This window comes from Ahaetulla prasina, chromosome 10, assembly GCF_028640845.1.
Source record: "Ahaetulla prasina isolate Xishuangbanna chromosome 10, ASM2864084v1, whole genome shotgun sequence".
NCBI lineage: Eukaryota > Metazoa > Chordata > Lepidosauria > Squamata > Colubridae > Ahaetulla > Ahaetulla prasina.
This window is the reverse complement of record NC_080548.1, coordinates 25526344-25552477: the sequence shown is the minus strand read 5'-3', so window position 1 is coordinate 25552477 and position 26134 is coordinate 25526344. Positions and strand designations below refer to the sequence as shown.

The 26134-nt window shown below is 45.2% G+C and overlaps 1 protein-coding gene across 1 annotated transcript in view; it reads right to left on the bottom strand.

The window, feature by feature from the left end:
- Nucleotides 1-23520, bottom strand: part of VSIG10L (V-set and immunoglobulin domain containing 10 like) — a 44371-nt gene extending 20851 nt beyond the window's left edge. Inside the window, exons 1-7 of the mRNA XM_058195333.1 lie at nucleotides 23373-23520; nucleotides 21343-21490; nucleotides 11573-11807; nucleotides 10040-10303; nucleotides 7286-7573; nucleotides 3250-3507; nucleotides 1359-1634 (exon numbers count right to left, since the gene is read on the bottom strand). Coding sequence (XP_058051316.1) covers nucleotides 1359-1634; nucleotides 3250-3507; nucleotides 7286-7573; nucleotides 10040-10303; nucleotides 11573-11762 — 1276 coding nt within the window. The 5' untranslated portion in view covers nucleotides 11763-11807; nucleotides 21343-21490; nucleotides 23373-23520. The remainder of the gene's footprint in view (nucleotides 1-1358; nucleotides 1635-3249; nucleotides 3508-7285; nucleotides 7574-10039; nucleotides 10304-11572; nucleotides 11808-21342; nucleotides 21491-23372) is intronic.
- Nucleotides 23521-26134: the final 2614 nt, after the last annotated feature.

Genomic DNA, 26134 nt, shown 5'->3' with positions numbered 1-26134 from the left:
TTAATTTGCAGCCTTTCAGCTGTGAGCTCAAGGCCTTGCAATTATCTCAAGGAACTGATAAGGTCTGTTACTGCAGTTAACTCCTTGAAGGACTCTTGGCTGGACTTTTCGGTGGGTGAATGCCATTAATTCACAAGAGGTAAACAAAGAGGAGGGGTTTTCGTGACCAGGAGTCTGTTTCTTGCTTCTGCTAAGGCTGGGTGAGAACAAAACCGTAGATTTGATGAGAAAGATAGGACTTAAAGTTTGACATCAACTAAACTGACGTTACGTATACATATAGGTAACTCCTCAACTTTGTCCAGCAACCATTCAAAGTTATGACACCACTGGAGAAAAAGTGACAGCTGGTCCTCGCACTTATGACTATCCCCATGGTCACGTGATCAGAATTCAGACACTTGGCAACTGGCGTGTATTTATGGCCAGTTGATCGCCAACTCAGTAAGCTCAAACTGCCCAAGGAGCTGCTGATCCAATTCCACAGAGGAATTATTGAGTCTGTCATTTGCACCTCTATAACTGTCTGGTTCGGTTCTGCAACCCAACAAGAAAAACACAGACTTCAGAGGATAATTAGAACTGCAGAAAAAATAATTGCTACCAACCTGCCTTCCATTGAGGACCTGTATACTGCACGAATCAAGAAGAGGGCTGTGAAAATATTTGCAGATCCCTCGCATCCTGGACATAAACTGTTTCAACTCCTACCCTCAAAACGACGCTATAGAGCACTGCACACCAGAACAACTAGACACAAGAACAGTTTTTTCCCAAAGGCCATCACTCTGCTAAACAAATAATTCCCTCAACACTGTCAGACTATTTACTGAATCTGCACTACTATTAATCGTTTCATAGTTCCCATCACCAATCTCTTTCCACTTATGACTGTATGACTATAACTTGTTGCTGGCAATCCTTATGATTTATATTGATATATTGATCATCAATTGTGTTGTAAATGTTGTACCTTGATGAACGTATCTTTTCTTTTATGTACACTGAGAGCATATGCACCAAGACAAATTCCTTGTGTGTCCAATCACACTTGGCCAATAAAAATTCTATTCTATTCTATTCTATTCTATTTGTAACTTTCCCAGCCATCTTCTAACAAGCAAAGTCACTGGGGGGAAACTACTGAATGATTCCCTTAACAACGAAAGTGGTTTCCTTAACAACCGTGGCCCTAAAAAATCCCCCACCCCAACGGTTGCAAAATCTGGTGTGACTCGCTTAACAACCGCCTCGCTTAGAAATGGAAATTCAGGACCCAACTGTGCTCATAAGTCGAACACAACCGGTACTAATGTAACTTCTCTAGTGCTGTCTGTCCTCGGGCGGGGATAGCTCACCAATAATAGTGAGGTTAGATCGCTGTGATCCCAGTGGATTGGAGCAGATGGTGCTGTAATCTCCCAGATCCTGGGGAACAGTGAAATTCCAGATGGTGAGATGCATTTTATCAGGACTGAGCTGATAATGGCTTCCGGCAGGAATCGGCGACTGCTTATCTCTAAACCATTCAATTTCCACAGGATTGAAGGTGCCCTGGCAACGCAACTGCAGAGTCACCGGCCCTTTGGGGTCACTGGATGCCTGGAATGACAATGTAACCCCTGAGGGGGCTTCTGGAGACAGGGAAGAGAAAGACACGGGTGGGAAAAAAAGACATGGTCTCAAAAAGTCTGAATTGTGACCCTTTAATTTAAATGTTGCATCAGCACCTATTAGGCTAGCTCAGATCTGAAAAGCAGGAATGGGACGTTTGGTTCGTTTGATGGAATGGGTCATTTCAAGGAATTTTCTATTGTACGGTTTTCCTTGCCTCTTTTGCCTGTATTTTCTTCCAAGGTTTTTCGGGCCAACCAAAATGTGGGGATTTGTCCCTCTAATCTTCATAACCGCAACTTTTAGAATTTAAACCAGGATGAAGGACAAATTATGATACTTCAGAGGCATGGGGGATTAAACCTCTAATTTCCTGAGATCAGGGACTTGCTTGTGTGCTTGTCTGTCTGTCTGTCTCTCATCTATCTATCTATCTATCTATCTATCTATCTATCTATCTATCTATCTATCTATCTATCTATCTATCTATCTATCTATCTATCCATCCATCCATCCATCCATCCATGGTGGCACTGTGGTTAGAATGCAGTATTGCAGGCTAATTCTGCCGACTGCCAGCAGTTCAATTCTGACCAGCTCAAGATTGATTCAGCCTTCCAACTTTCCGAGGTGGGTAAAATGAGAATCCAGATTGTTGGGGGCAATAGGATGGCTCTGTAAAACCACTTAGAGAGGGCTGTAAAATACTGTGAAGCGGTATATAAGTCTAAGTGCTGTTGCTATTGCTATAAACTATAGATTGGCTGCCCATCTTCCCACTTAAGGTAACTCTAGGCAGCTTTACGGTCATATAAAAATATTACATTAAAACATAAATAAATTAAAACCAAAGGTTTTAAAATCTAAGGGCATGTGAGGAGGGCAGGCCTAGAATGGGGAATGTGTATCTGTTGTGACTTGATCGACCTCCTCCACTGTGATGTTCTCCCATTGGTGCCAGGCCTACTGGCAGAATCAGGACCTTACGAAAGGACAGGAGGGTTGGGGCCAATCTCACATGGATGAGGTTCAACTGGATGAAATAATCATCCACTAAGTACCTTTTCAGCAGGGGTGGTATTCAGCTGGTTCTATCTGGTTCGGGCGAACCTGTAGCGGTGGCTGTGGGAGGCTCCGCCCACCCACCCGGATGTCATCACATCTTGTTTTTGATACTTTGCGCATGCGAGTGCTCCCATTTACAAACCGGTAGCGAAGGTAAGTGAATACTACCCCTGCTTTTAAGACCCTGAGAACATAAAAGGGCCTCTGTGGCTCAGGCTGGTAAGACAGTCTGTTATTAACAGCAGCTGCTTGCAATTACTGCAGGTTCAAGTCCCACCAGGCCCAAGGTTGACTCAGCCTTCCATCCTTTATAAGGTAGGTAAAATGAGGACCCAGATTGTTGGGGGCAATTAAGTTGACTTTGTATATAAATATACAAATAGGATGAAGACTATTGCTAACATAGTGTAAGCCGCCCTGAGTCTTCGGAGAAGGGTGGGATATAAATGCAAATAAATAAATAAATAAAATAAAATAAATAAATATCAGTCCAATCCCATCACCCAGATACAGCCAGCAGCCATTTTAGATGGGATATACATCTCAGCTCAGCTGTTTTCTTCAGCTCACCTGGAATCACGGTGCAGTTGGCTTGCCCAGTTACATGACGACCCAAACAAGTAACTTTGGTGCCACTGATCCCAGCAGGGAAGGGGGGCACTAGCAAGCTCTGTAATGTAGAGGCACCGATTTCCGTCGTGCTGACAGGGAGTCCCTGGAGAGTGAGATTAGGAGCGGGTGACCCTCCAGTCCAGGAGCAGATGAAAAGCAAGGCGGAATCATTTTGCACCGAAGTCACGGAACAACGAGGAGATCCCCAAGGAGCTTCTAGAGAGGAGTAACAAAAAAAGGAGAGAAGAGGATGAGCATTCATTCATGCACTTTCTGGACTCAGAATATTTTACCGTTGCAAAAAAAGAAGCAAGCCACGCAGGGAGAATGCTAGCGGTTGATATACTTGAATGGACCATTCCTGTCATTCCAAGCATCACAGGTGCAGCATGACTGAGGGAAAAGGGGGTGGCAGTGAGCAATTCTTAGGGAGACCACTTAATTTTTCCAAAACGCCAGCAGGATGGACTCTCGCTACATAATATTTGGGGGTATAATATTTCACTATAAAGCAGCCTTCTCTGAGTTGGATTGAGGAAGGCAGGCAAAGATTGTGGGCATTGAAACAGGGGTGGGCTTCAAAAATTTTAGCAAGGGGTTCTCTGCCCGGTTGCTGGGTGGGTGTGGCCATGGTAGGCATGGCCTAGATGCCCTCCCCGGGCTCCGGAGTCTTTCCTCGAGACTCCAGGAAGGCGAAAACGGTCTCCCTAGGTCCAGAGGCCCTCTGGAGGTTCCCGAACTTCTGGTAAGCCCATTTTTCACCCTCCCAGAGCCTCTGCATGTGCCCTGCACTTAGCTGCATCCAAAATGGGCCGCATGGGGACTCCTGAGAGAGGCGGGTTGGGGGGAGGGACCAGCCAGGAGTGGGATTTAAGGGTTCTCTGAAGAGCACAGAAACTTAGCTAGAGGTTCTCCCGAACTCCTGCGAACCCCCAGCAGCCCAACCCTGTGTTGAAACCATTGGGGAGGGGAGCGTTTAAATGTATTTAGTAATGGAAGAAAAAAAACATTGGATTTGCAGAGGTTCATGGGAATAATCTTAGATTATTGTGCAAGATCAGTGCCTTCCAGGTAGCTTCTCCTCGTCCGTTTTTTGAGAATCTCCTCCACCTACGATCTCCCAAGGAAAAAAAGCAGAATGACCCTCCATTTTCTTTAACCAGAGGATGGGGTTCCAGAAGTGAGGAAAACTTTTTAGCGACATCGCTAAGGAAGCTAATGAGTGGTTCTCTCTGCACTTTTCTTACTACAGCCAGAATTTTCGTTTTCTATGGTGTGTGTTGGGGGGAGAGGTGGGGTATCTTCATTTCCCAAAAACATGACCACAACGTATCCCGTGTCATGACATGTATACATGTGCAGATACATGCATCTATTGGAACCGTGGCAAACAGTCTGGTGTCAGGGTTCCAAGGAACACCCCCAACGAAATAAAGCTCTGAGGCTTGAGGTTCCTCAAAGTTCCAATTTATTAGAGATGTCATGTTGGCACAGCTGGGAAAACCCGAAACTGAAAGCTTCCAGGTTTTCCACACCCAGTTGACCGTTCACAGCCCTGCCCCACACCCACAAGTTCATCACATTGTCCAATCAACTCTTCACACTCAACTGGATACAATTTTCAGGCAGTCTCATCAGACGCAGGCAAAAATCCTTGAATACGGAATATTGTTATGACTAACTTTCTACCGCTCCAACAACAACCCCCTCCCAATTTCCCCAGCTAAAATATGTGGCAGTTAAGAAGCAAAAAGAAAATTGCCTTCTAAAACTGACACCTGGCCTGTAAGCTATTTTTTTCTTGATGTTCTCCATCTCTCTCTATTTCTTTCCATGGACCACCACATGCCTTGCTTTTAAAAACCAGTTCCAATAATTGATTAGAGGGGGGCAGGCTTTATTAGGAAGCTACAAGTCAGACCACCCATGTTGGGTTCTATGGTGGAGTGAAGGTTGTGGTGTTCCAAGAGGTAAGACAGAGCGAGAGACACAAAAGCTGAGTTAACCAGGAAGGACCATGGAGGGCACTTTATCTGGAATTCTTCACAATCTTAAGTGCAGATTGAGATGAATAGCCGAGCTGGTTCATTTCTTGAAGCTCGCAGTTCCTTTCCCGTAACTCAATTGCCACTTAACTTTTCTCTTCCCGAGACTCGGGAAGACAGCCAGCCTACTCGCAGATAGCCTTTTCCAATCTTTCCTACCAGTCCAACCAACTCAACGTCTCTTCCAGAAAAGTGCAGGGACATTATTCTTAACAACATAATGCATTTATGTTCCCAAAGCACATCCACAATCACCCCAACTCAGAACGCATTTCAGGGTGGTCATTTATATGACTGTCATTCTGAGTTCTGGGTCATTTTTCTGTTCCATTGGCAGCAGTGCAGTGCAGCTGGATCAGAAGAGGGAGAAAAAAATCATGAAAACAGTCGTTTTGAATAGAGATCAACCCAGTTTTCAATGCTGGGCTTAATTTCCATAGGTCTTTGCCACAGTGGCCAAGTGGTTAGAGTGCAGTCCTGCAGGCTACTTCTGCTGACCGCCTGCTGCCTGCAATTTGGCAGTTCAAATCTCACCAGGCTCAAGGTTGACCATCCTTCCGAGGTGGGTAAAATGAGGATTTGTTGGGGGAAATAAACTGACTCTGTAAACCGCTTACAGAGAGATGTAAAGCACTTTAAAGTAGTATATAAGTCTAAGTGCTATCACTATTGCTAACAGTCAGCTCAGCCCTTTGTTCTCTCTCATCTGGCTGACCATAGGGTGGAGAAGGGAGGAAAAAGATGGCAGAGATAGAAAAAGTAAACAATTCTATCTCTTATTTCTTTGACTCCAGGCAAACTTCCTCCTTAGTCAAAACTAGTAAGACTCCTTCAATAGATTATTCGATATACAGCTTCCAACCTGAAACAGGTTGTCTCTACTCCTGCTTTACAGGCGGACCGAGCTCCACTTTGGTTTTCAAGGGTATTTGCGTGTAGCAGTCATGTAAAATCTTGTAACTTGGGGCATGACATAAAGTAACATCTATAACCCCCTGCTTGAAGAGCTTAAAGGATGGTAGATTTGTACATACAATCCTGAAAACTTTTCAAGGCATTCTGGGAACTATAATTTCTCAATTGGCCCTTTTGCCACATCACGCAATCTTCCTGGTTCTTAAAGTGCTGCCATTGAAAATACAATATATCTTCTCCTTCTCTTTCCCTTCCCTCCTTTCTTCCTTCTTCCAGTTCTATTCAATTTGATGAAATAAACTTTGCTACCAGAATTCTGTCAAAGAACACAACTTTGGAGACATTTTCATCTATAGAGGATAGTGTTCCTCTCCAATTCACCATGGTCAACTCACCACGGCCAACTCACCACGGCCAACTCTCCACAGCCAACTCACCACGGCCAACTCTCCACAGCCAACTCACCACGGCCAACTCACCACGGCCAACTCACCACGGTAAACTCACCACGGCAAACTCATCATGGCCAACTCACAGAAAGAAGGAGGGAGGGAGGGAGAGAGAATGTACATCTTTAGAATAGAATAGAATAGAATAGAATAACAGAGTTGGAAGGGACCTTGGAGGTCTTCTAGTCCAACCCCCTGCTTAAGCAGGAAACTCTACACAATTTCAGACAAATGGTTATCCAATCTCCTCTTAAAACTTCCAGTGTTGGAGAATTCAAAACTTCTGGGGGCAAGTTGTTTCACTGATTAATTGTTCTAACTGTCAGGAAACAGCTGTGTTACTAACTTAACAACTGCAGTGATTCACTTAACAGCTGTAGCAAGAAAGGTCACAAAATGAGGCAAAACTCACTGAACAACTGTCTCGCTTAGTGAGGGAAATTTGGGACTCAATTGTGGTCGTACGTCGAGGACTATCTGCAAACCTTTCCAGAAGTATGTTTCAGACTCCTATGTGCTAATGTCTTCTGGACACATACACCCCACCCGCAGCAGGTAAGAAAGATAAAGGCAAAGTCAACTAACGGACAACGTTGATACGACGAGTGTTACGGATTTGTAGCTTCGTCTTCTGATTGATAGCCAGGCAGGAATACAGCCCTCCCTGATTCAGCTGCACTCTGTGGAGCTGCAGAACAGGTGAGGAAGGGACGTCGAAGTCCATATTGTCAGCCAAATTCCAGTAGATCTTTGCTGGGGGGTTGGAGGGTGCCAAACATGTGAGATTGACAGTGCTGTTCACCAGCACAAAATTCCCTGCGCTTGAATCTTGCTCAGAGGACGAGACAGTAATTGTTGGGGTCTCCGGACCATCTGGATGAAAACAAAAGAACATTAACTGTACTAATGCAATATCTGTTTCTTTAGACACAACCTAGTGGGCTCATCTGTAGGGCCCTGGTTTATATCTTTCTGGCATTGGTCACCCCAGTTGTCGTGTTCCACTCCTCCGCTGACGGCCAGGTCAGGGAAATCCAAATCAGGCTTGCCTCTGCAGCTCTGCCCAAAGTCCTAGCAAAGTCCTCAGAGCAGGCAGGAGACCAGAAAGTGACTTCAGCAAGATAAGTTCGACTTTGCCTGACTCAGAGACTGCCAGAAAGCAGATCCTTTATATAGGCCATGGGGTGTGGCTCCATGACTCAGCACTCATGAAGGCCTGCCCCTCCCTTCCTTCTGTTGCCTCTGCCTATCCAGTCTTCTGATGCGAGGGTCACTCCAATCAGCAGCTGTTGGAAATAAACCTTCCTCAGGCTCACATGCTGTGGAGGAGGGGGAGGGGTCTAGCTGCTCCGTTTGCCTGGGCATGGAGCCAGGGCTGGGGCCGGGAGGTGCTCCCTCCTCTGCAGCTTGTCTGGGCATGGAGCCAGGACTGGGGCCGGGAGGCATACATTCCTCCGTGTTCGGGAGCAGATAAGAATGCCCCGGCTGCTGTGAGAGCGGGCAAGACACAACACCAGTGTAGATCAGACAGGGAAAACAACCAGAGGACCGAATTCTGCTTTATAAATTCTACTTTAAGTCTCCCCAAATTTTTCAAAAGGCAATTGGACTCTTTGTTTTTGCTGGAAGACGTTCTGCTTCTCATCCAGGGAAGCTTCTTCAGGTTATACTAATGGAACTTTGCAAGTCTGAAAGTACAGTTGTCCTCCCTTGCCTCAGAGAAAAAAAAAATTAGGGAGGATCCCTTTTGAGGCAATGCCCTACCCCTGAAGTGGGATTCAGCCGGTTTGGACCAGTTCGGGTGAACCAGTTGCTAATTTTATATCTGGTTTGCCCAACCAGTAGTTGCAAGGACTGGCTGGCCCCGCCCACTCCTCCCCTCCCCTCCCACATGGCCCGTTTTGGATGCCAGGCAAATGCAGGGCCTGCACAGAGGCTCTGGGAGGGCGAAAAACAGGCCTCCTGGAAGTTCCGTAAGTCCAGAAACGAGCCTGTTTCCAGCCTCAGGAGAGCCTCCGGAGCCTGGGGAAGGCCATTTTCATCCTCCTGGAGGCTAGGAAAAAACCTCCAGAGTTTGGGGAGGGTGAAAACACCCCCCCCCACATACACACCATGGTGTAGGAGGCTGAGTAGGCCATGTCCACTAAGCAATGGGGCAGAGAACTGGTTGCTAAAAGTTTTGAATCCCACCCCTGACTCCACCTACTATGTAGCCTTGGACTGTTGCTGCCTCTTATCTGACCATTCAGATAAGGCAGCAATCTCTTCTCCCCCACTCCCAAGGTCATTCCCACATACCATTATGTTGTGTATGATCCCATTGGTGGGAAATTCCAGCAGGAAATTCCAGCGGGAAAACATTTGAATTCTATTGGTGGCCAACTGATCCAGGTGTGTATATAAGGAGAGCATCCTGCCTGCACCTTTTGTCTCACTCTAAATAAAAAGAGCTGTTGTCACGACTCCAGTCTCGAACTCCTTACTCGACCAACTCAACACATTATTACACCCAGGCCATGGATCTTATTGATGGATGGAGCTACTTAATTTGATGGAGAACTATTTATCTATAGAGAAGGAGCTGTATCTTCTGTACTTTTTGGCCAGTCCCTGTGATACACAAAGATCTTATTATTGCAAGGCTGGGAATATCTGCTTTGATTTGCAACTGGGTTGAACTTCCTTCTTCCCATAACATTCAAAGAAAGGAGATGCGAACTTCAGAGATGGATAAAGTCATTCCATTGCACTTGGTGGGTACCAATGAAACGTTAGGAAAAGGTTGTTAACGGTAAATTTGTGCAACAGTGAGATTTTTTTTTTTTAACTGAAGTTTGGCTCCCAGTCATGAGATTTGTCCAAGCAGGGCTATCAGCCAAGGAATTACATTCACTGGCTTAAATGGTCCATTTGATTTTACAATTCTACAGCTCTATCAAACAAAACTGGTTATGGCAAGGGTTAGGGTTAGGGTTAGGGTTGGGTTAAGGTTAGGGTTAGGGTACTCACAAAAGACAGTAAGATTGGCAGTACCAGTGACATTGCCAAAGGGGTTAGGGTTAGGGTTAGGGTTGGGTTAAGATTAGGGTTAGGGTTAGAGTTAGGGTTAGGGTTCGGGTACTCACAGTAGACAGTAAGCTTGGCAGTACCAGTGGCATTGCCAAAGGGGTTAGGGTTAGGGTTAGGGTTGGGTTAAGGTTAGGGTTAGGGTTAAGGTTAGGGTTAGGGTACTCACTATAGACAGTAAGCTTGGCAGTACCAGTGGCATTGCCAAAGGGGTTAGGGTTAGGTTTGGGTTAAGGTTAGGGTTAGAGTTAGGGTTAGGGTTAGGGTACTCACAGTAGACAGTAAGGTTGGCAGTACCAGTGGCCTTGCCAAAGGGGTTGGAGATGGTACAAGAGTAGACACCAGCATCAGTCCGTAGAGGGTCTCTGATCTGCAGGTAGCCAGATGAACGCAAATAACGGGGATTATCCTCCAGGCGGTGACCGTCCTTGGTCCAGGAGACAAAACCATGGACTGGTGTGCAGTTGAAGGCCACTGAACTGCTTCCTTGTATCACTTCTGCAGATGGTGGGATCACAGAGATGTTGCCCACCTCCTCTAAAGAAACACACATGTATGAGCTATCTATTGTATTTTGCAAAAAAAAAAAAACCAAGACAAGGCTTCTCAAAAAAGTCCCTCCAGTTCATGAAGTGACCTGCTTATATGGAAGTAAGATTTTTCTTGCACTTCTTTGTGCAACAAAAGTTTGCACTAAGGCAAGCAGCAAGCCATGATGGCCAGAACCTAGGAGGACCGTTCCCACAGGAAAGGAGATGAAATGGGATATGGTCATTTGTGATCGCTGTGGGATTTTAGAAGTATCTGGCATATTTGTGAGCCTGGGATATTGTATGAGCAAGGAGAGATTCCACCTGGAAATAAGGAGAAATTTTCTGACAGTGGGAACAATCAACCAATGGAACAGAAGTTGCCTTCAGAAGTTGTGGGAGGTTCATCACTGGAGGCTTTCAAGAAGAGACTGGAGACTGTCATTTGTCAGAAATGGTGTAAGGTCTCCTGCTTGGGTGGGGGGGGTTGGACTAGATGACCTACAAGGTCCCTTCCAACACTGTTAATCTGTTAATATTAATCAGTACATTTGTTTGGATGTAGCACGTAATGCCACATGGACACAGAAATGTGTTTTCTTAACTAGGTTGTGGCACAAGGCTGGGGAGAAGAATAGGTAAAGGTAAAGGTTCCCCTTGCACATACGTGCTAGTCGTTCCCGACTCTAGGGGGAGGTACTCATCTCCGTTTCAAAGCCGAAGAGCCAGCGCTGTCCGAAGACATCTCCGTGGTCATGTGGCCGGCATGACTCAACGCCAAAGACGCACGGAATGCTGTTACCTTCCCACCAAAGGTGGTCCCTATTTTTTCTACTTGCATTTTTTACGTGCTTTTGAACTGCTAGGTTGGCAGAAGCTGGGACAAGTAACGGGAGCTCACCCCGTTACACGGCAGCACTAGGGATTCGAACCGCTGAACTGCCGACCTTTCGATCGGCAAGCTCAGTGTCTTACCCACTAAACCACCACGTCCCTCGGGGAGAAGAATATGGACTTCCAAATACAGCTGACTTACAGCTTCCCGAATCTCTGACCATTGGTGTGCCAACCCACAGCTGTTGGGGACTGAAGTTCAACACTAACAATTATAGGCTCCAAATTTCTGACAGCGCAAAAATTAAAAAGAGAGGATAAATAAATCAGAAGAGTTGGCTAGCAAGATCAGGAACTTCCTTTTTAATAGGCCTGTTGAGATATTAGCGGCCGCAAAGAAAACAGCTTCATAGCAGTGGCATTCAAACGTGGTCCAACTCACCATAAACTCTAATAGTGATGTTTCCCTTTTGAGCAACACTCCCTAGGGTAAAGATCTCCACTGTGTAGATGCCGGAATCTGTAGTCCTTAGGTCAGAAATATTGAGGTTGCCATGCACGGGGTCCACGCTGAACTGAGACTGGAAGCTGGAATCTACCTTCACTGTAAAATTTGGACGCAGGTCTCCCATTGCCAGGATGGTCACATTCCTTCTCCAGTTGATAGCAATTTGGACCTGAGCAGAGGGTAAAGAGAATGGAATGGGGAGAGAAACAGAATTCCCAACAAGCACGGCCAGAGGGAAGGAAGATAGAACAGGGAACAATGGGGCTGAAAACAGAGAGAACAAGTAAGCAGTTAATATAATTTTCTCCGCTATCGGTGGAAACACACGAAGCATTGCAATGGGATGGGGGTGGGGGTGGACTGCAAAATTTTCATGACCACTTGAGGGCAGCAAAGAGTTTTCTTGCAGCTCTTGATTGACTCTAGTTTTAGTGTTTAAAGCTGTGGTGGCGCAGTGGTTAGAACGCGATATTACAGGCTAACTCTGCCCCTTGTCTAGAGTTCGATCCTGACCGGCTCAAAGTTGACTCAACCTTTCATCCTTCTGAGATCGGTGTAAAATGAGGACTAGGATTGTTTGGGACAGTGGTGGGTTTCAAATTTTTTTACTACCGGTTCTGTGGGTGTGGCTTGGTGGGTGTGGCATGGCTTGGTGGGCGTAGCTTGGTGGTCATGGCATGGGAAGGATACTGTAAAATCTCCATTCCCTCCCCAATCCAGGGGGAGGATACTGCAAAATCCCCATTTCCTCCCAATCAGCTGGAACTCAGGCGGCAGAGAATAGATGGGGATAGGGCCAGTCAGAATTTTTACTACCGTTTCTCCAAATTACTCAAAATTTCCACTACCGGTTCTCCAGAACTGGTCAGAACCTGCTGAAACCCACCTCTGGTTTGGGGGCAAAGATGCTGACATTTGTAAACCACTTAGAGGGGGCTGTAAAAGCACAGGTATATAAGTCTCAGTGCTATTGCCATTCAGATTTTTGCTGCCCGGATATGATAGCCCTTGGAGAGGGGGAAACATCACAATTAAATGCAAATTAAGTGGAGAATTTTGGGTGGCTAGGAAGCTAGACACATGGCTGGATGGACCAGTTCTTCCTTGCACTAATCATCTTCCTATTATATATAATATAATATAACAACAGAGTTGGAAGGGACCTTGGAGGCCTTCTAGTCCAACCCCCTGCCCAGGCAGGAAACCCTACACCATCTCAGTCAGATGGTTATCCAACATTTTCTTAAAAATTTCCAGTGTTGGAGCATTCACAACTTCTGCAGGCAAGTCGTTCCACATATTAATTGTTCTGACTGTCAGGAAATTTCTCCTTAGTTCTAAGTTGCTTCTTTCCTTGATCAGTTTCCACCCATTGCTTCTTGTTCTACCCTCAGGTGCTTTGGAGAACAGCCCGACTCCCTCTTCTTTGTGGCAGCCCCTGAGATATTGGAACACAGCTATCATGTCTCCCCTAGTCCTTCTTTTTATTAAACTAGACATACCTAGTTCCTGCAACCCTTCTTCATATGTTTTAGCCTCCGGTCCCCTAACCATCTTCGTTGCTCTTCTCTGCACTCTTTCTAGAGTCTCAACATCTTTTTTACATCGTGGCGACCAAAACTGGATGCAATGATATAAATGATATAAACCCACTCCTGCCTCCACCCCTCATTCAAGGAAATGGCCAGTTATTTACTTTTTAAATAACTTCCTAACAACCATGGAGTTTTTGCAGCAGACATCAAAACATCTTCCCCCATCTGCGTCCGAGCCATAAATCCAAGCAACGCCAATTTAAATAAGTGGCTATCCTCGAGCAATCGCTTCTGTTCATGTGAATATAAATAAGTAAATAAGCAAATCAACACATACATTTTCTTAGATTCCTTCCACGTTTTCCATCAACTCCCTACAACTGACACTCACCCAATTATCTTTGTCCTTCCATGGGCCATCAAAGAACCATAAAGATTGCTTAAAGACTGTGGAAGAGAGATAATCTTCCTGTTCCAGGTTCACGGGAAGAACACATTTTTAAAATGGATAATAAACCACACGACCGGGCTCTTGCCAAATGTCTAGGGTTTTTTTTAAAAAAAAACATGTACAAACATCAACATTCAGGCATCATTATCTCAAAAGAACTTAAGCTTGTTACGATGGCTTCCAATATTCAAAATGCGCTGGAGTTGATACCATGTTGTTGCACTCCCTGGAAGGGGCCAGCGGTCTCAGGCCTAAAAAAATGTTGACCTTAAACCTCGTTTAAGTATAAACAGCTTGCCTTTTGTTTCCCCAAAAAGGCCCACTTTCACAGAGTTGTGAGAAAAGCAGGGTATTCTATTCTATTCTATTCTATTCTATTCTATTCTATTCTATTCTATTCTATCAATATTAGGCTGTGCAGATTTGAAAATGAATAGGATTTTAGGATTTGTGCATTCAATATTTTCCCATCTATTTGCTAATTCCCGGGCCCAAATATCATAGTTAAGAGAAAGAGAAATTGGACCTTTCCTTTCCTTTCCTTTCCTTTCCTTTCCTTTCCTTTCCTTTCCTTTCCTTTCCTTTCCTTTCCTTTCTTTTCCTTTCCTTTCCTTTCCTTTCCTTCCCTATACTGAAATAAGAATTATATTAAGAAGCCTCACCTTCAGTTTAACTAGAGAAGGAAGATAAACGCTGCCTTTCTGTAAGCTCCTAGGCTGAATGAAGCTGGTTTGAGGCTAAGCATAACACGGGAACCCAACTAAAGTGGTCAGACAAAAATAAAATTAAAAACACACATACACAAAAAGGTTTCTTTTTCCACTACCTTCCACCCTCATTTCTGTAGCCTCCGCTTTCTCTTCTAATTAGTTGTAATGAACATTATATAGTCATGAGCACTGATATTAAAACTCAATCCCCAAGCTTGCCAACAGCTGTTTTAAATTTGTATACATTTAAATAAATTAAATTTCCGTTAAATAATTTACTTTTACAAGGCAGTCCCATCACCATGGCATTTTCCTAGAAAAAAAGAAAGCTGGAATCTCTTAATAAGTAATATCAAGAATTGCCATTTCAATTCTATTCATTCTATTCCTCTATTATTTTTTCCCCTAAGAGATAAGCTCCAAAAGACTCCCCCCCCCACATCTCTTCATCCATCAAGATAACGTTTGATTGGTTTCTTTTATGCAGAAGAACAGACAAGTATATACTTACAGCACATAGCAAATGTAAGTGGGTGTTATAATAATGAATTCCTACCCTGGGCACTAGATCTGTTTTTTCAAACTTGGCAACTTTAAGATATATGCACTTCAATTCCCAGAATTCTCCAGGAATTAACAGGGGAATTCCGGAAGTTGAAGTTTACATGTTTAAAGTTGCTAAGTTTGGAAAAGCACTGCATTAGATGATGCTTTAGGTACCTTTCGAATCTCACATTTAATGACATGAAGGACTTCTGCCTGATAACTAATTATAAGGCTAGAGCAGGGGTGTGGCTGCTGGGGGTTCGGAGGGGTTCGGGAGAACCTCTAGCTAAGATTCTGTGCAGTTTGGAGAACCCCCAAAATCCCACTCCTGGCTGGCCCCGCCCACCCTGCCCTGCCCCTCCCAGGAGTCCCTACGCGGCCCGTTTTGGATGCAAGGAAGTGCAGGGTGTGTGCGGAGGCTTGGGGAGGATGAAAAATGGGCCTACTGGAAGTTCGTGAAAGCCAGAAACCGGCCTCCTCCAGAAGGCCTCCAGAGCCTGGGGAGGCTATTTTCGCCCTCCCAGAGACTTGTGTCAGTGTTCCAGAAAACCCTTCTGGAAAAGCCTCCAGAGCCCGAGGAGGGCAAAAACGCCACCTACCTGTACTGTGGTGCAGGAGGCCAACTAGGCCACACCCACCATGGTCACGCCCGGCTCGGAGGCCACTTTGGGTTTTTGAAAACCCTCCATTTGACTAGGAGACAATTCTGGTGGCCAAAGATGAAAGCAGATATAGAAGACTATGTAAAGAGCTGCGCCACCTGTGCCACCAAACCGTGGCCGAACCCACGAGGCCCTGGGAGGAGATTGCTATGGATTTCATCGTTGAGCTCCCTGTCAGCGGAGGTAATAGAGTCATTTGGACGGTCGTTGATTTATATTCCAAACAGGCCCACTTCACCGCCTGCAGCGGGTTACCTTCGGCAAGGAAATTCGGCCATGCCCACCCCAGCAGCCGGGCAGAGAACCCCTTGCTAAAATTTTTGAAGCCCACCCCTGGACCAGAGGACTAAGACCTGGAGAATTTGTTGTAGACAGTTCTCTTGAAAATAGCTTACCTCCCTCTTGACCGAGAATACCTCACAGACCCGTAATCCTTCATCTGACACACCATCACCATCACAGACCAGCTTAAATGTGGAATAACAACTCTTGCTAAGCACAATCCCTTCATCTTGCAGACAGCCTGGAACCCAACTAAATCCAATGCTTAAACCACATCCTACGTGGTTTTTGGAGGCTCCAGAGGCCACATAAGAACCTGGTCCTTGTGCACAAATTCTGGAGGGTCCAGAGTCCATGTGAGGGCACACCCCATTCTCACACAGTCTCTGCACCCTCTGAAAAATCACATGAGAATGGGACGTGCTTGCGAGAATAGTTGGTGTCAGGTGTTGGTGAACGTTGGTGTGTCACCCAAAATGGCATGGCGTGTCACCTTTGGCATGCATGTCATAGGTTCTCCATCACTGGGCTAGAAAGAGCTCTCTGTAAAGTTAGAAGACAGGCGCAGAAGTAAAGCCATCCCATCTTTTAGTTATAGCAATGGCAATAGCGCTTAGATTTATATAACCGCTTCGTACTGCTTTACAATCCTCTCTAGGTGGTTTTACAGAGTCAGCATCTTGCCCCCAACAATCTGGGTCCTCGTTTTACCAACCTCGGAAAGATGGAAGGCTGAGTCAACCTTGAGTCAGTCAGGATCGAACTCCTGGCAGTGGGCAGAGTTAGCCCGCAATACTGCATTCTAATCATGGCGCCACCACGGCATTTTTATAGGTGAGCCTTCGTATTTTTAAGAGTGTTTTATTTTTTTTGTATGCATTTTTTTGTACTTTTAAATTTATTTATTTTTTTGTAACATTGCAAGTTGCCCAGAATCACATTACAGTGAGATGGGTGGCAAACAAATTTAATCAGTAATTAATTAAATAAAAATAACTAAACAAAGTAGCCTGCCAAATCAAGTCTCAAGGCATCAAGGTGGAGTGACTCAGTTTACAGCCTGGAAGGACCACTTAGAATTAATGGATGGAACCATCTGGATCAAAGGATTGCCTCAAGGCACACCAGAGAGCTTTTTACACACCGGAGATACTCCCAAAGCAAACTTTTAGCTTCATTGTCCTCGTTCAATTATTCCCAAAATCCCATGTTTTGTAAGGGTGGAAATTGAAAACACTCCTCGCCAGGTTGGGAAACAAGAATGTTAAGAATGAAACAGGTTTGCCGGCCATTCTAGAAGTGTTTTCAGTTTAAAATGGATATTTTGACTTTAAAAACCCTTCCAAAATGATTTTTAAACAAACCCGTCATTTTGAGCTCAAATTAGTACCACAGTCAAGAGATTTTGAAATGTTTTGCACAACTTAAATGCTTGGGTTTGGTTTTGATTTAATACGCTGTGTGAACTCAATGAGTTTGTAGCTTACTCAACTAACCATGGCTTAGCACAATGAGAATACTAGGAAGAAAAAAGGATTAAATCTGACACCTGAAGTTGCCTCAGAATTAACTGAATCACTTTATTTATTGAATCATTTCCCTGCTAAACCACTGTGCCAGGGATTGCTCCGTCAACAAATGGATCGTTCTATTATTGGAATAGCTATAACATTATAGATATTGGAATAGCTATAACATCTTGTCATTTCAACGCTCCAACCTTTGCCATAAGTCTGGCCAAATTCGCACCTGTTCTACTAAAACATAACTTAACCCGTGAAATCAAATCACTTTAATCTTTGCCCCCAGCACCTCATCTACCTCACTACAATCTGGTGGGTTGTCTTCAGCGCCTTTAGTAGTCTCGATCTATTTCCACCCTCTGTGTAGCTCCTGTCTGAAATTCATCACCACACATACAAAGGACATGTGATGAAATATATAGGCTGTTGTGATCTGCCAGCAGCCTGCGGAGCTGGCAACAGAGTCGGACAGTGATGAGGCGGAGGAAGAACGTGGGCCAGTCCTGGAGGTTGAGGAAGGCCTGGATGAGGGCTCTGCATTGAAGGCTGAGGTGGGGCCAGGGCCATCGGGGAGTGAGGTACGAACTCCAGAGCCTCCAGAGACTGACCATAGTGAGGCAGAGGAACAGGAGGAGCCTGTTCCTAATGCACGCGTGAGAAGAACTGCCAGAAGGCAAGAGCAGCTCAAGCAGAGAGGATGACTTGGGAGTATGGCCAAGAGATGATTGGTCCCTCCCATAAGGCTTAAAAGATCAGTAATGGCGTTTGGGCTCTTTGCTGGAAAACAACGTTGATAGCTTTGTTTTGCTGCATTTGTTTCTTATCGGCATCTTCTAAACTTTTGCCAAGAAAGGCCTTTGGCAGTTTGCCTATTTGGACCAAGGTTGGCAATAGGACTAAGGAATTTGTGTTGGGAGGAATTTGTTTTAATTTAGTTGAACTACACTGGGAATGAAGTAATTCCCAGCTGTTCGAATAAAGTTTGTTTGTTTTTACATTGTCTCAGATTGTCCTACTACCTACTGGGGCCGGGTGACAACATAGGCTGGCCCCATCCCCACATTAATATATATGGGGCAGAATATCTGATGGAGACCCAAGGTGAGTTCCATCATTTACAGTCCATCAACTGAGCACCTCGAAGAAGTACCTGAACCTGAAGGACTTAGGCAAGTTCATGAGAACATTGGTGCTAGTCGTCTACTCTCCTGCACTAGATCTTCCACCAAATACAGGACAAAACGGATAGGCAATGATATCCATGAATGAGCACAACTCTGTTCCTTTCCCTACATCCTTTGAAGAGACACAACTGTTTCTGAACAGGCCTAACACTTGAACGCTCATAGCGTGGCTTGGTCTCTCTTCTCTTTTCCTGGATTTTAACCTACTGAGAATACAAAATAACAGTCAAACGTAGAAGCAGCCTTTTATGCTTCCACGTTGTGTAATGCTGTTGTCCCAAGCATATTATAGGGAGCCATAAAATGAGAAAATTGACACCTCCCTCCTCCCTGTTTAGCTGAAAATGTGGCATGCGATGCCACGAAGCCCATCTCCAAAGCTTCCTCCCATCCTCCTTCCATTTTTCTCTTGCAAGTCCATTTATTGCCTGTCAGCACCACCAAGGAGACGCAATGTCCTCCGATCGATTGGTCCAGCCTAAATCCCGACCCGTCCTTTTTCCATCTCCAGCTCCTTCGAGCCATCCATATAACAAACCCTGAAGCCAGCAGGGCCTCCAGGTCTGAGCCCTTGTAAATTAAAAGCTGCACAACAGCATCGGCCACACGCCAGGGGCTGCATTAGCAGGAGCTGAGTGAGAAAAGCCGGGAGTCAGCGGGTGGGGGGGAAGACGACAGGAGAAGATGGATGAAAATTGGCTCAGTGGGAGCCCAGCAGCCACCACACGCTGTAATGGATGGGCCAGCCCCCTAAGGGGAAAGAGAGAGAGCGGTAGGGATGGGAGAAGGCCATAAATCTAGCAGGAAGGGGTCGGCGGGGGTGAACATCCAGGTCCCCCTGTGCTGGGCTCCGGTTGAAGAAGGCGCGTTGATCGAAAGGTGGCTATCTTCTAATTGCAAAGGTTTCTCTCCCCCCCACCCCCAAGTCGTCATTTGAGCTTAACAAGAAGAAACCAGCATGGGAACACTCTGGCTAGAATGAAGGAATGGCAGAATCCCTGCTGTCTATCCTGCTTCTGTTAAGGGAGCCACCCACTCACTTCTATCCATCACCAAACTAAGGTGACAAATGAAGACGGGAAAGTTGAGACAGGAAAGAGCAGAGATTGGCAGGTAGAAATGCTATTCTTAGACCAGGGGCGGGGAACGATGGCCCCCTTTATGACACATGGACTTCAACTCCCAGAATTCCTGAGCCAGCCAGTTTGAAGTCCACAAGTCATAAAGGGGGCCATAGTTCCTTTTGGGTTTAACAATGGGAAAAGAACCGGATTAAAAAAAAAAATTGGAACTTTGTTACTATAGATGTTGACAGCAGCAAGACTATGATGGTTTGTGCAAAAAAATAAAAATAAAAATGGAAGGATGCTTCGATACCTACCACGGAAGAACGGCTGCAGGAGCTGATAAGAGTTGGTCAAAATGGCAAAACTGTCCATTTTGATTAAAGAACACGAGTATTTCTGTCTCCACATAGAAACCACTTCTGAACTTTGTGCTTGGTGTGGCAAAGAATGAAACTCTGATCTCAGATTTTACGGATTGGATCGATAAACCTTTATAGAAATGACTCGTTCATGCCGTTACGGAAAAGCAAAAAGCTGTGATTTGATGCTAATGCCCGATTCTACTGCAACAGAGAGAACTGGAACTCAGTGCTTCTTTTTTCTCTTCCCTACTTTTCCTCACTTTTCTTTTCCCTTTCCCCTCCCCCTCGCTGCTTTTTTATTTACTTTTGTATTTTATAATATTTTATAACTTCATAAAAATGTTTTTTTTTTAAAAATAATAATAATAATAAAGGGTCCCTAGTTCCCCATCCCTGCCTTAGACAATCTCAAATGTGCCACCATTACTTATCCTCACATTGCTTTCAAGCCTGTAGTTCCATCAGGCAATTCTTTTAAAATCAGAGTTGGTTGCCTTGTTCCCAGAGATAAGGAGATAAATCATGGTTCAGATTACTGAATGAGTTACATTCACACAACATCACTAAGCCAAAGGTTGGGGCAGGGGTCGGCAACCCTTGGCTCTGGAGCCACATGTGGCTCTTTTATTCCTCTGCTGCAGCTGCCTGTTGCTGGTCGGCTCCACAATTGATAGGGCTTTTGGTGAGGACAGATAGAGGAAAAAGGACGATGAGGCTCTATGGTGGGGGAACCGGATTTCCAGTCAGCAGAGGAAAAAGGACGCCGCGCTAGGAGGAGACTCTATGGTGGAGGGAGATTCGAACTTCCAGTCGGCTCCAGAATTGAACGGGGGACTTCTGGTTAGGACCTTTCTGGCTCTTTGAGTGTTTAAGGTTGCCGACCCCTGGGTTGGGGCTCGGATGATGAGTAAACTAGTTGATTCTCTTTTTTATTAGTTTTATTGATTTTTATGTTTTTTATATATTTTAAAAATATATATAAATACATATCTTTTTGTATTCTTGTAAGCTGCCTTGAGTCGCCATGCGCAAATAGGCAGAAATATACATTTCCAATTAACTAAATATGGAGCAAGTCAGGCTGCACATTCTAAGCTTGGCTAGTGTTAACCTTGGTCAATTCATTTTGTGGCTTTTTTCACATTTTTTTTGGGCGAGCTCAATCTCAAGCTTGCATTTATGTTAATTTTCGTGGTGCCTCGTGGTGCGACCGGAACAATCTGGAACTGAACACACTCAAAATCATAGAAATGGTGGTGGACTTTAGGAGAAACCCTTCCGTACTTCCACCTCTCACAATACTAGACAACACAGTATGAACAGTAGAGACCTTCAAGTTTCTAGGTTCTACCATATCGCAAAATCTAAAATGGGCAGCTTACGTCAAAAACGTCATCAAAAAAGCACAACAAAGAATGTTCTTTCTGTGCCAACTCAGAAAGCTCAAACTGCCCAAGGAGCTGCTGATCCAGTTGTACAGAGGAATTATTGAGTCTGTCATCTGCACCTCTATGAATGTCTGGTTTGGTTCTGCAATCCAACAAGAAAAACACAGACTTCAGAGGATAATTAGAACTGCAGAAGAAACAATGGCTACCAACCTGCCTTCCATTGAGGATCTGTATATGCACAAATCAGAAAGAGGGCTGTGAAAATATTTACAGACCCCTCCCATCCCATCCTGGACATAAACTGTTTCAACTCTTACTCTCAAAATGACACTCTAGAGCACTGCATACCAGAACTAGATACAAGAACAGTTTCTTCCTGAACGCCGTCACTCTGCTAAACAAATAATTCCTTCAACACTGTCAAACTAGTTACTAAATCTGCACTACTATTAATCTTCTCATCGTTCCCATCACCCATCTCCTCCCACTTATGACTGTATGACTGTAATTTTGTTGCTGGTATCCTTACGATTTATATTGATATTGATTGTTTCCTGATTGCTTATTTGTACCCTATGACTATCATTAAGTGTTGTACCTTATGATTCTTGATGAAGGTATCTTTTCTTTTATGTACACTTGAGAGCATCTGCACCAAGACAAATTCCTTGTGTCTCCAATCACACTTGGCCAATAAAAAATTCTATTCTATTCTATTCAGTGGCCAAGTTAAGCAAATTGGGCGAAGCTTTGCTTTCCACCCTAACCTCCTGATTATTGAAGAGAGAAAGGCAGAATGCCAACGCCCAGAAGCTCACAACGGCCCACAGAAACCCAGAGCACTTATGAGCCTAAAATTGTACACATACAGAGATACGCAACGCTGCTTGCCTCAGTTAAAAAAAAATGGATCAAAGGGGACAGAGTTAAAACACAGCATTTTTCAGGCAGCAACTAAACCTTTCAAATCACCACTTTAAACAAGTACCATTCGGGTTCTTTTTCTGAGAGAGAACTTCCAAATTTAGAGGGGGAAATGCCACGACAGCTCATATGGGAGAAGCTGAAAATTCGGCAAAATATTTGTTTCCTCCCCCCCACCCCTTTTCCTCAAAGTGGACCATTTTTATATGAGGCGGCTTCCACGGCACAGTTCCGATTGCCAATGCCAACTTGTGCTGCACAAATACCCTTGTAAGAACAAGATGGCAACCTGGAGGGCCTTATGTTGCTGGAGTGGAGGTGTGTCACACGCTCACTTCTGTGTTTCCAAGCCGGGTGCGGCACATCAAAAGGATTTGGTGGCTAAGCGGAGGCTCAGTGGCTAAGACGCTGAGCTTGTCGATCAAAAGGTCGGCAGTTCAGCGGTTCAAATCCCTAGTGCCGCGTAACGGGGTGAGCTCCCGTTACTTGTCCCAGCTTCTGCCAACCTAGCAGTTCGAAAGCAGGTAAAAAATGCAGGTAGAAAAAATAGGGACCACCTTTGATGGGAAGGTAACAGCGTTCCGTGCGCCTTTGGCGTTTAGTCATGCCGGCCACATGACCACGGAGACGTCTTCGGACAGCGTTGGCTCTTCTGGCTTTGAAACGGAGATGAGCACCGACCCCTAGAGTCGGCAACGACTAGCACTTATGTGCGAGGGGAGCCTTTACCTTAACAGCCCCATCTTTCTCAGGGCTCTTTTAAACTGGGATGGGAGTGGCTTTTGATGCTTTGCACAGGTGAGTCTTAAGACATTTCACCTTCAGGAGAGCTTCCTCTGGTCAAATTCATCCTCCTTGCCCCCAAAATACGCTGCTCTTGTAGCGGGGGCAGCCCCTGCTCCCTTCCCTGCATTTCAATTCTTGTTCCAACCCGGCTAAAGGGGAGGTACAACTGTGGTACCCCTGAGGAATTTGACAAGAGCTTTGCTTCCTTCCTCAAACACGGCTCAGATTCTGCCAGAAGCCAGCAGGATCAGACCAGCTGGTGGGGGAGGGAAAATAAACAACAACCCAGGAGCCCAGTTTCCTAAACTCACCCAGCAGGGAAAACAGACAGATGGTCAGGCTGGAAGAAAAACGGACGCCCGGATGCCAGCAAGCCATGCCAGCTTGGCTCAAAGGTGGAGGGGAGGGGTGGAGGTTGAGGCGCAGAAGGACACGGAGATCGAAGAAGGGCTCCCAACCCCGAGTGCCAAGGGAAAGGCAGGGCCTCTGTTGGAGATGCCGGAAGGCAGGTGTGTGTGTGTGTGTGTCACCAGGTAGCGGAAGGAAGAAAGAGCAGCAGCGAACCAAAGGCCCAGGAGGAGACCTAATCCGCCCCCTTGGGGCAGCGGGCCAGGATAAAAGCAGTTTAGCTATTCAAGTTATGCACCAGCAAAACCTGTTGAAAAGTCACAACGAGGGGTGGGGGAGGGTGGAGGAGCGTATTCAAAAGTCAGCGGTGGAGCTGTCAATTATTTTGCAAGCCCCAGGACGGGAGGGGTTTTGGAACAGGGCACTGGATGGCAAGATGGGGGTGGGGGGGCAGGAGTGAGTCCTGGCCAAGGTGGACCTCCGGGCTTTGGAACAGGATTTCACAAAGGACACTTGGCTATCCGAAATCACAGCTCTCGGCCAGTGGAAATTGGATGCACACTCCAGCACTCCTCCCTCAAATAAATCTGCATGATTTTTTTGGGGGGGAGGGGGCAAGGTGTGGGGTGGGGCGAAGCCTGACTTCATTTCAAGGCATCCTTTGTGTCGTCTATAAATCAGGATTACCTTCTGGCCTCCGTAACCGGCCAAACAGTTCAAGCGTATCTGATGCAGAATGACAATAGAGTTATCTTGCCTGTGGCAGATGCTGATTGACAGGCAAGAGGAGGGAATTTAACCAGAGCCGGGGCAGCTAAATTTCGGCCAAACTTATGTGGATGATGTGCAAGTATTTTGGGATCACCCCAAGCCTTTAAAGATATTAAATCGCTCATTGGCACGTTCATCCCTTTTCCTAGCGCTTCTGCCAGCAACCTGGCGTTCGTTCGCACTAGGCAAAAGAGCAGGAAAAAAAAATTCCCAATGGCGAAGGAAGCTTAGTTTTTTTTTTAAATCACTCGTTCAAAGACACAAGGCTGAGGCTTCTGCTCCAACGGATGTCAATCCAAGACTAGGAGCTTTGTGTTGTTTGGCATTTTTTTTGCTCTCTTCCTGCACTGCTTGCAATATATTTTAAAACCCTTTCTCCTTGACCCAAGTTTGCAAAGACTCAAGGGCCCTGTTGATGCAAACCCGTTGTCTCTGCAAACTTGACTCTTCACTATTCTCTGTGGACAAAACCAGGGTCGAACTTCCGCTCCTGGTTTGGGGAACTCTGCACAGCTATAGATAAACAGGCTGATTAAACAGGGTTATATACTACCAGCTGGCAAGACTATAAAACGGACTCGGGCCATGAAAAACCCTGCTGAACAGAAGTGTGTGCAAAGGGGGAATCTTCTGGAATTGCCGATTTACTGCTGCAAAATTCAGCACGAAGACTTTGAGTCCATCGAAGGTGCTTAGATGTTAATCTCAGGTTTTTTTTAATTTGCATTTATATCCCGCCCTTCTCCGAAGACTCAGGGCGGCTTACACTATGTCAAGCAATAGTCTTCATCCATTTGTATATTATATACAAAGTCAACTTATTGCCCCCAATAATCTGGGTCCTCATTTTACTTACCTTATAAAGGATGGAAGGCTGAGTCAACCTTGGGCCTGGTGGGGCTTGAACCTGCAGTAATTGCAAGCAGCTGCTGTTAATAATAGACTGCATTAGTCTGTTGAGCCACCAGAGGTTGCCGAATTCCAAGTGCTAATGTTCACAAAACACATCGTGTGCCGATAAACCAGCGACAGCATGACCGTGTCAGATCAATCACATAACTACTGATTTTATTTTATTTTTATTTATGCACACAATTTATATCCCATTGTGAACAACCCCTGGATCGATTAATTAATCGTATTTCGATCCTGCTGCAGTTATAAACTCCTGGTGGCTCACAAAAGGTGGCAAAATATAATCACATCATCGTATATAATAAAACATACAATACAGACCTTCCCCTCACTCAAATCTCTGGCATCAACACCCCAACACCTTTTCGAAAAGCCTTTTCTTCATCTAGAAGAGTGTTTGTTTTCTCAACCTTGACAACTTTTAAGGTGCGTGGACTTCAACTCCTCAAATTCCCCAGCCAGCCAACCAGGTCTGTAGAGACTAGCTTCTATAAAACTACCAAATCTTGCTTTATTTTCAGTATTGACTGCAGAATGGTAAATTCTGGGTTGTTGTTTTTTAAAGACAACTTGCTTAATCACGCAGAGCTTAGTCCATCCCCAACCTACCGTGTTTCCCCAAAAATAAGACCCCTTCTTATATTTTTTTGAACCCCAAAATAAACGCTTGGCCATATTTTCGATGAGGTCTTATTATTTTGGGGTGTGTGGAGCAAGATGGGGCTCCTCTTCCCATTTGACCTGATTTCCAGCTCTGTGTTTAAATATTTTCGGGGAGGGCTTATTTTCTGGCGGGAGATTTATTTTAGCGCATGCGCTCAAAAGCCCGATTGGGCTTATTATCAGGGGATGTCTTATTTTCGGGGAAACAGGGTAGAGACTTAAGAAAGTTTGTTTTCCTTTTAAGGTGACGAATAAAAAAAATAATTCTAGCCCTTTTCCTGTTTTGTGATGGTGTGCAAGTGGAAATTTCTCAGAGGAGACAGATTGCTCTTTTGTGAAGGGAAAACGCGCTGGATTATTTTAAGGGATGAACCAT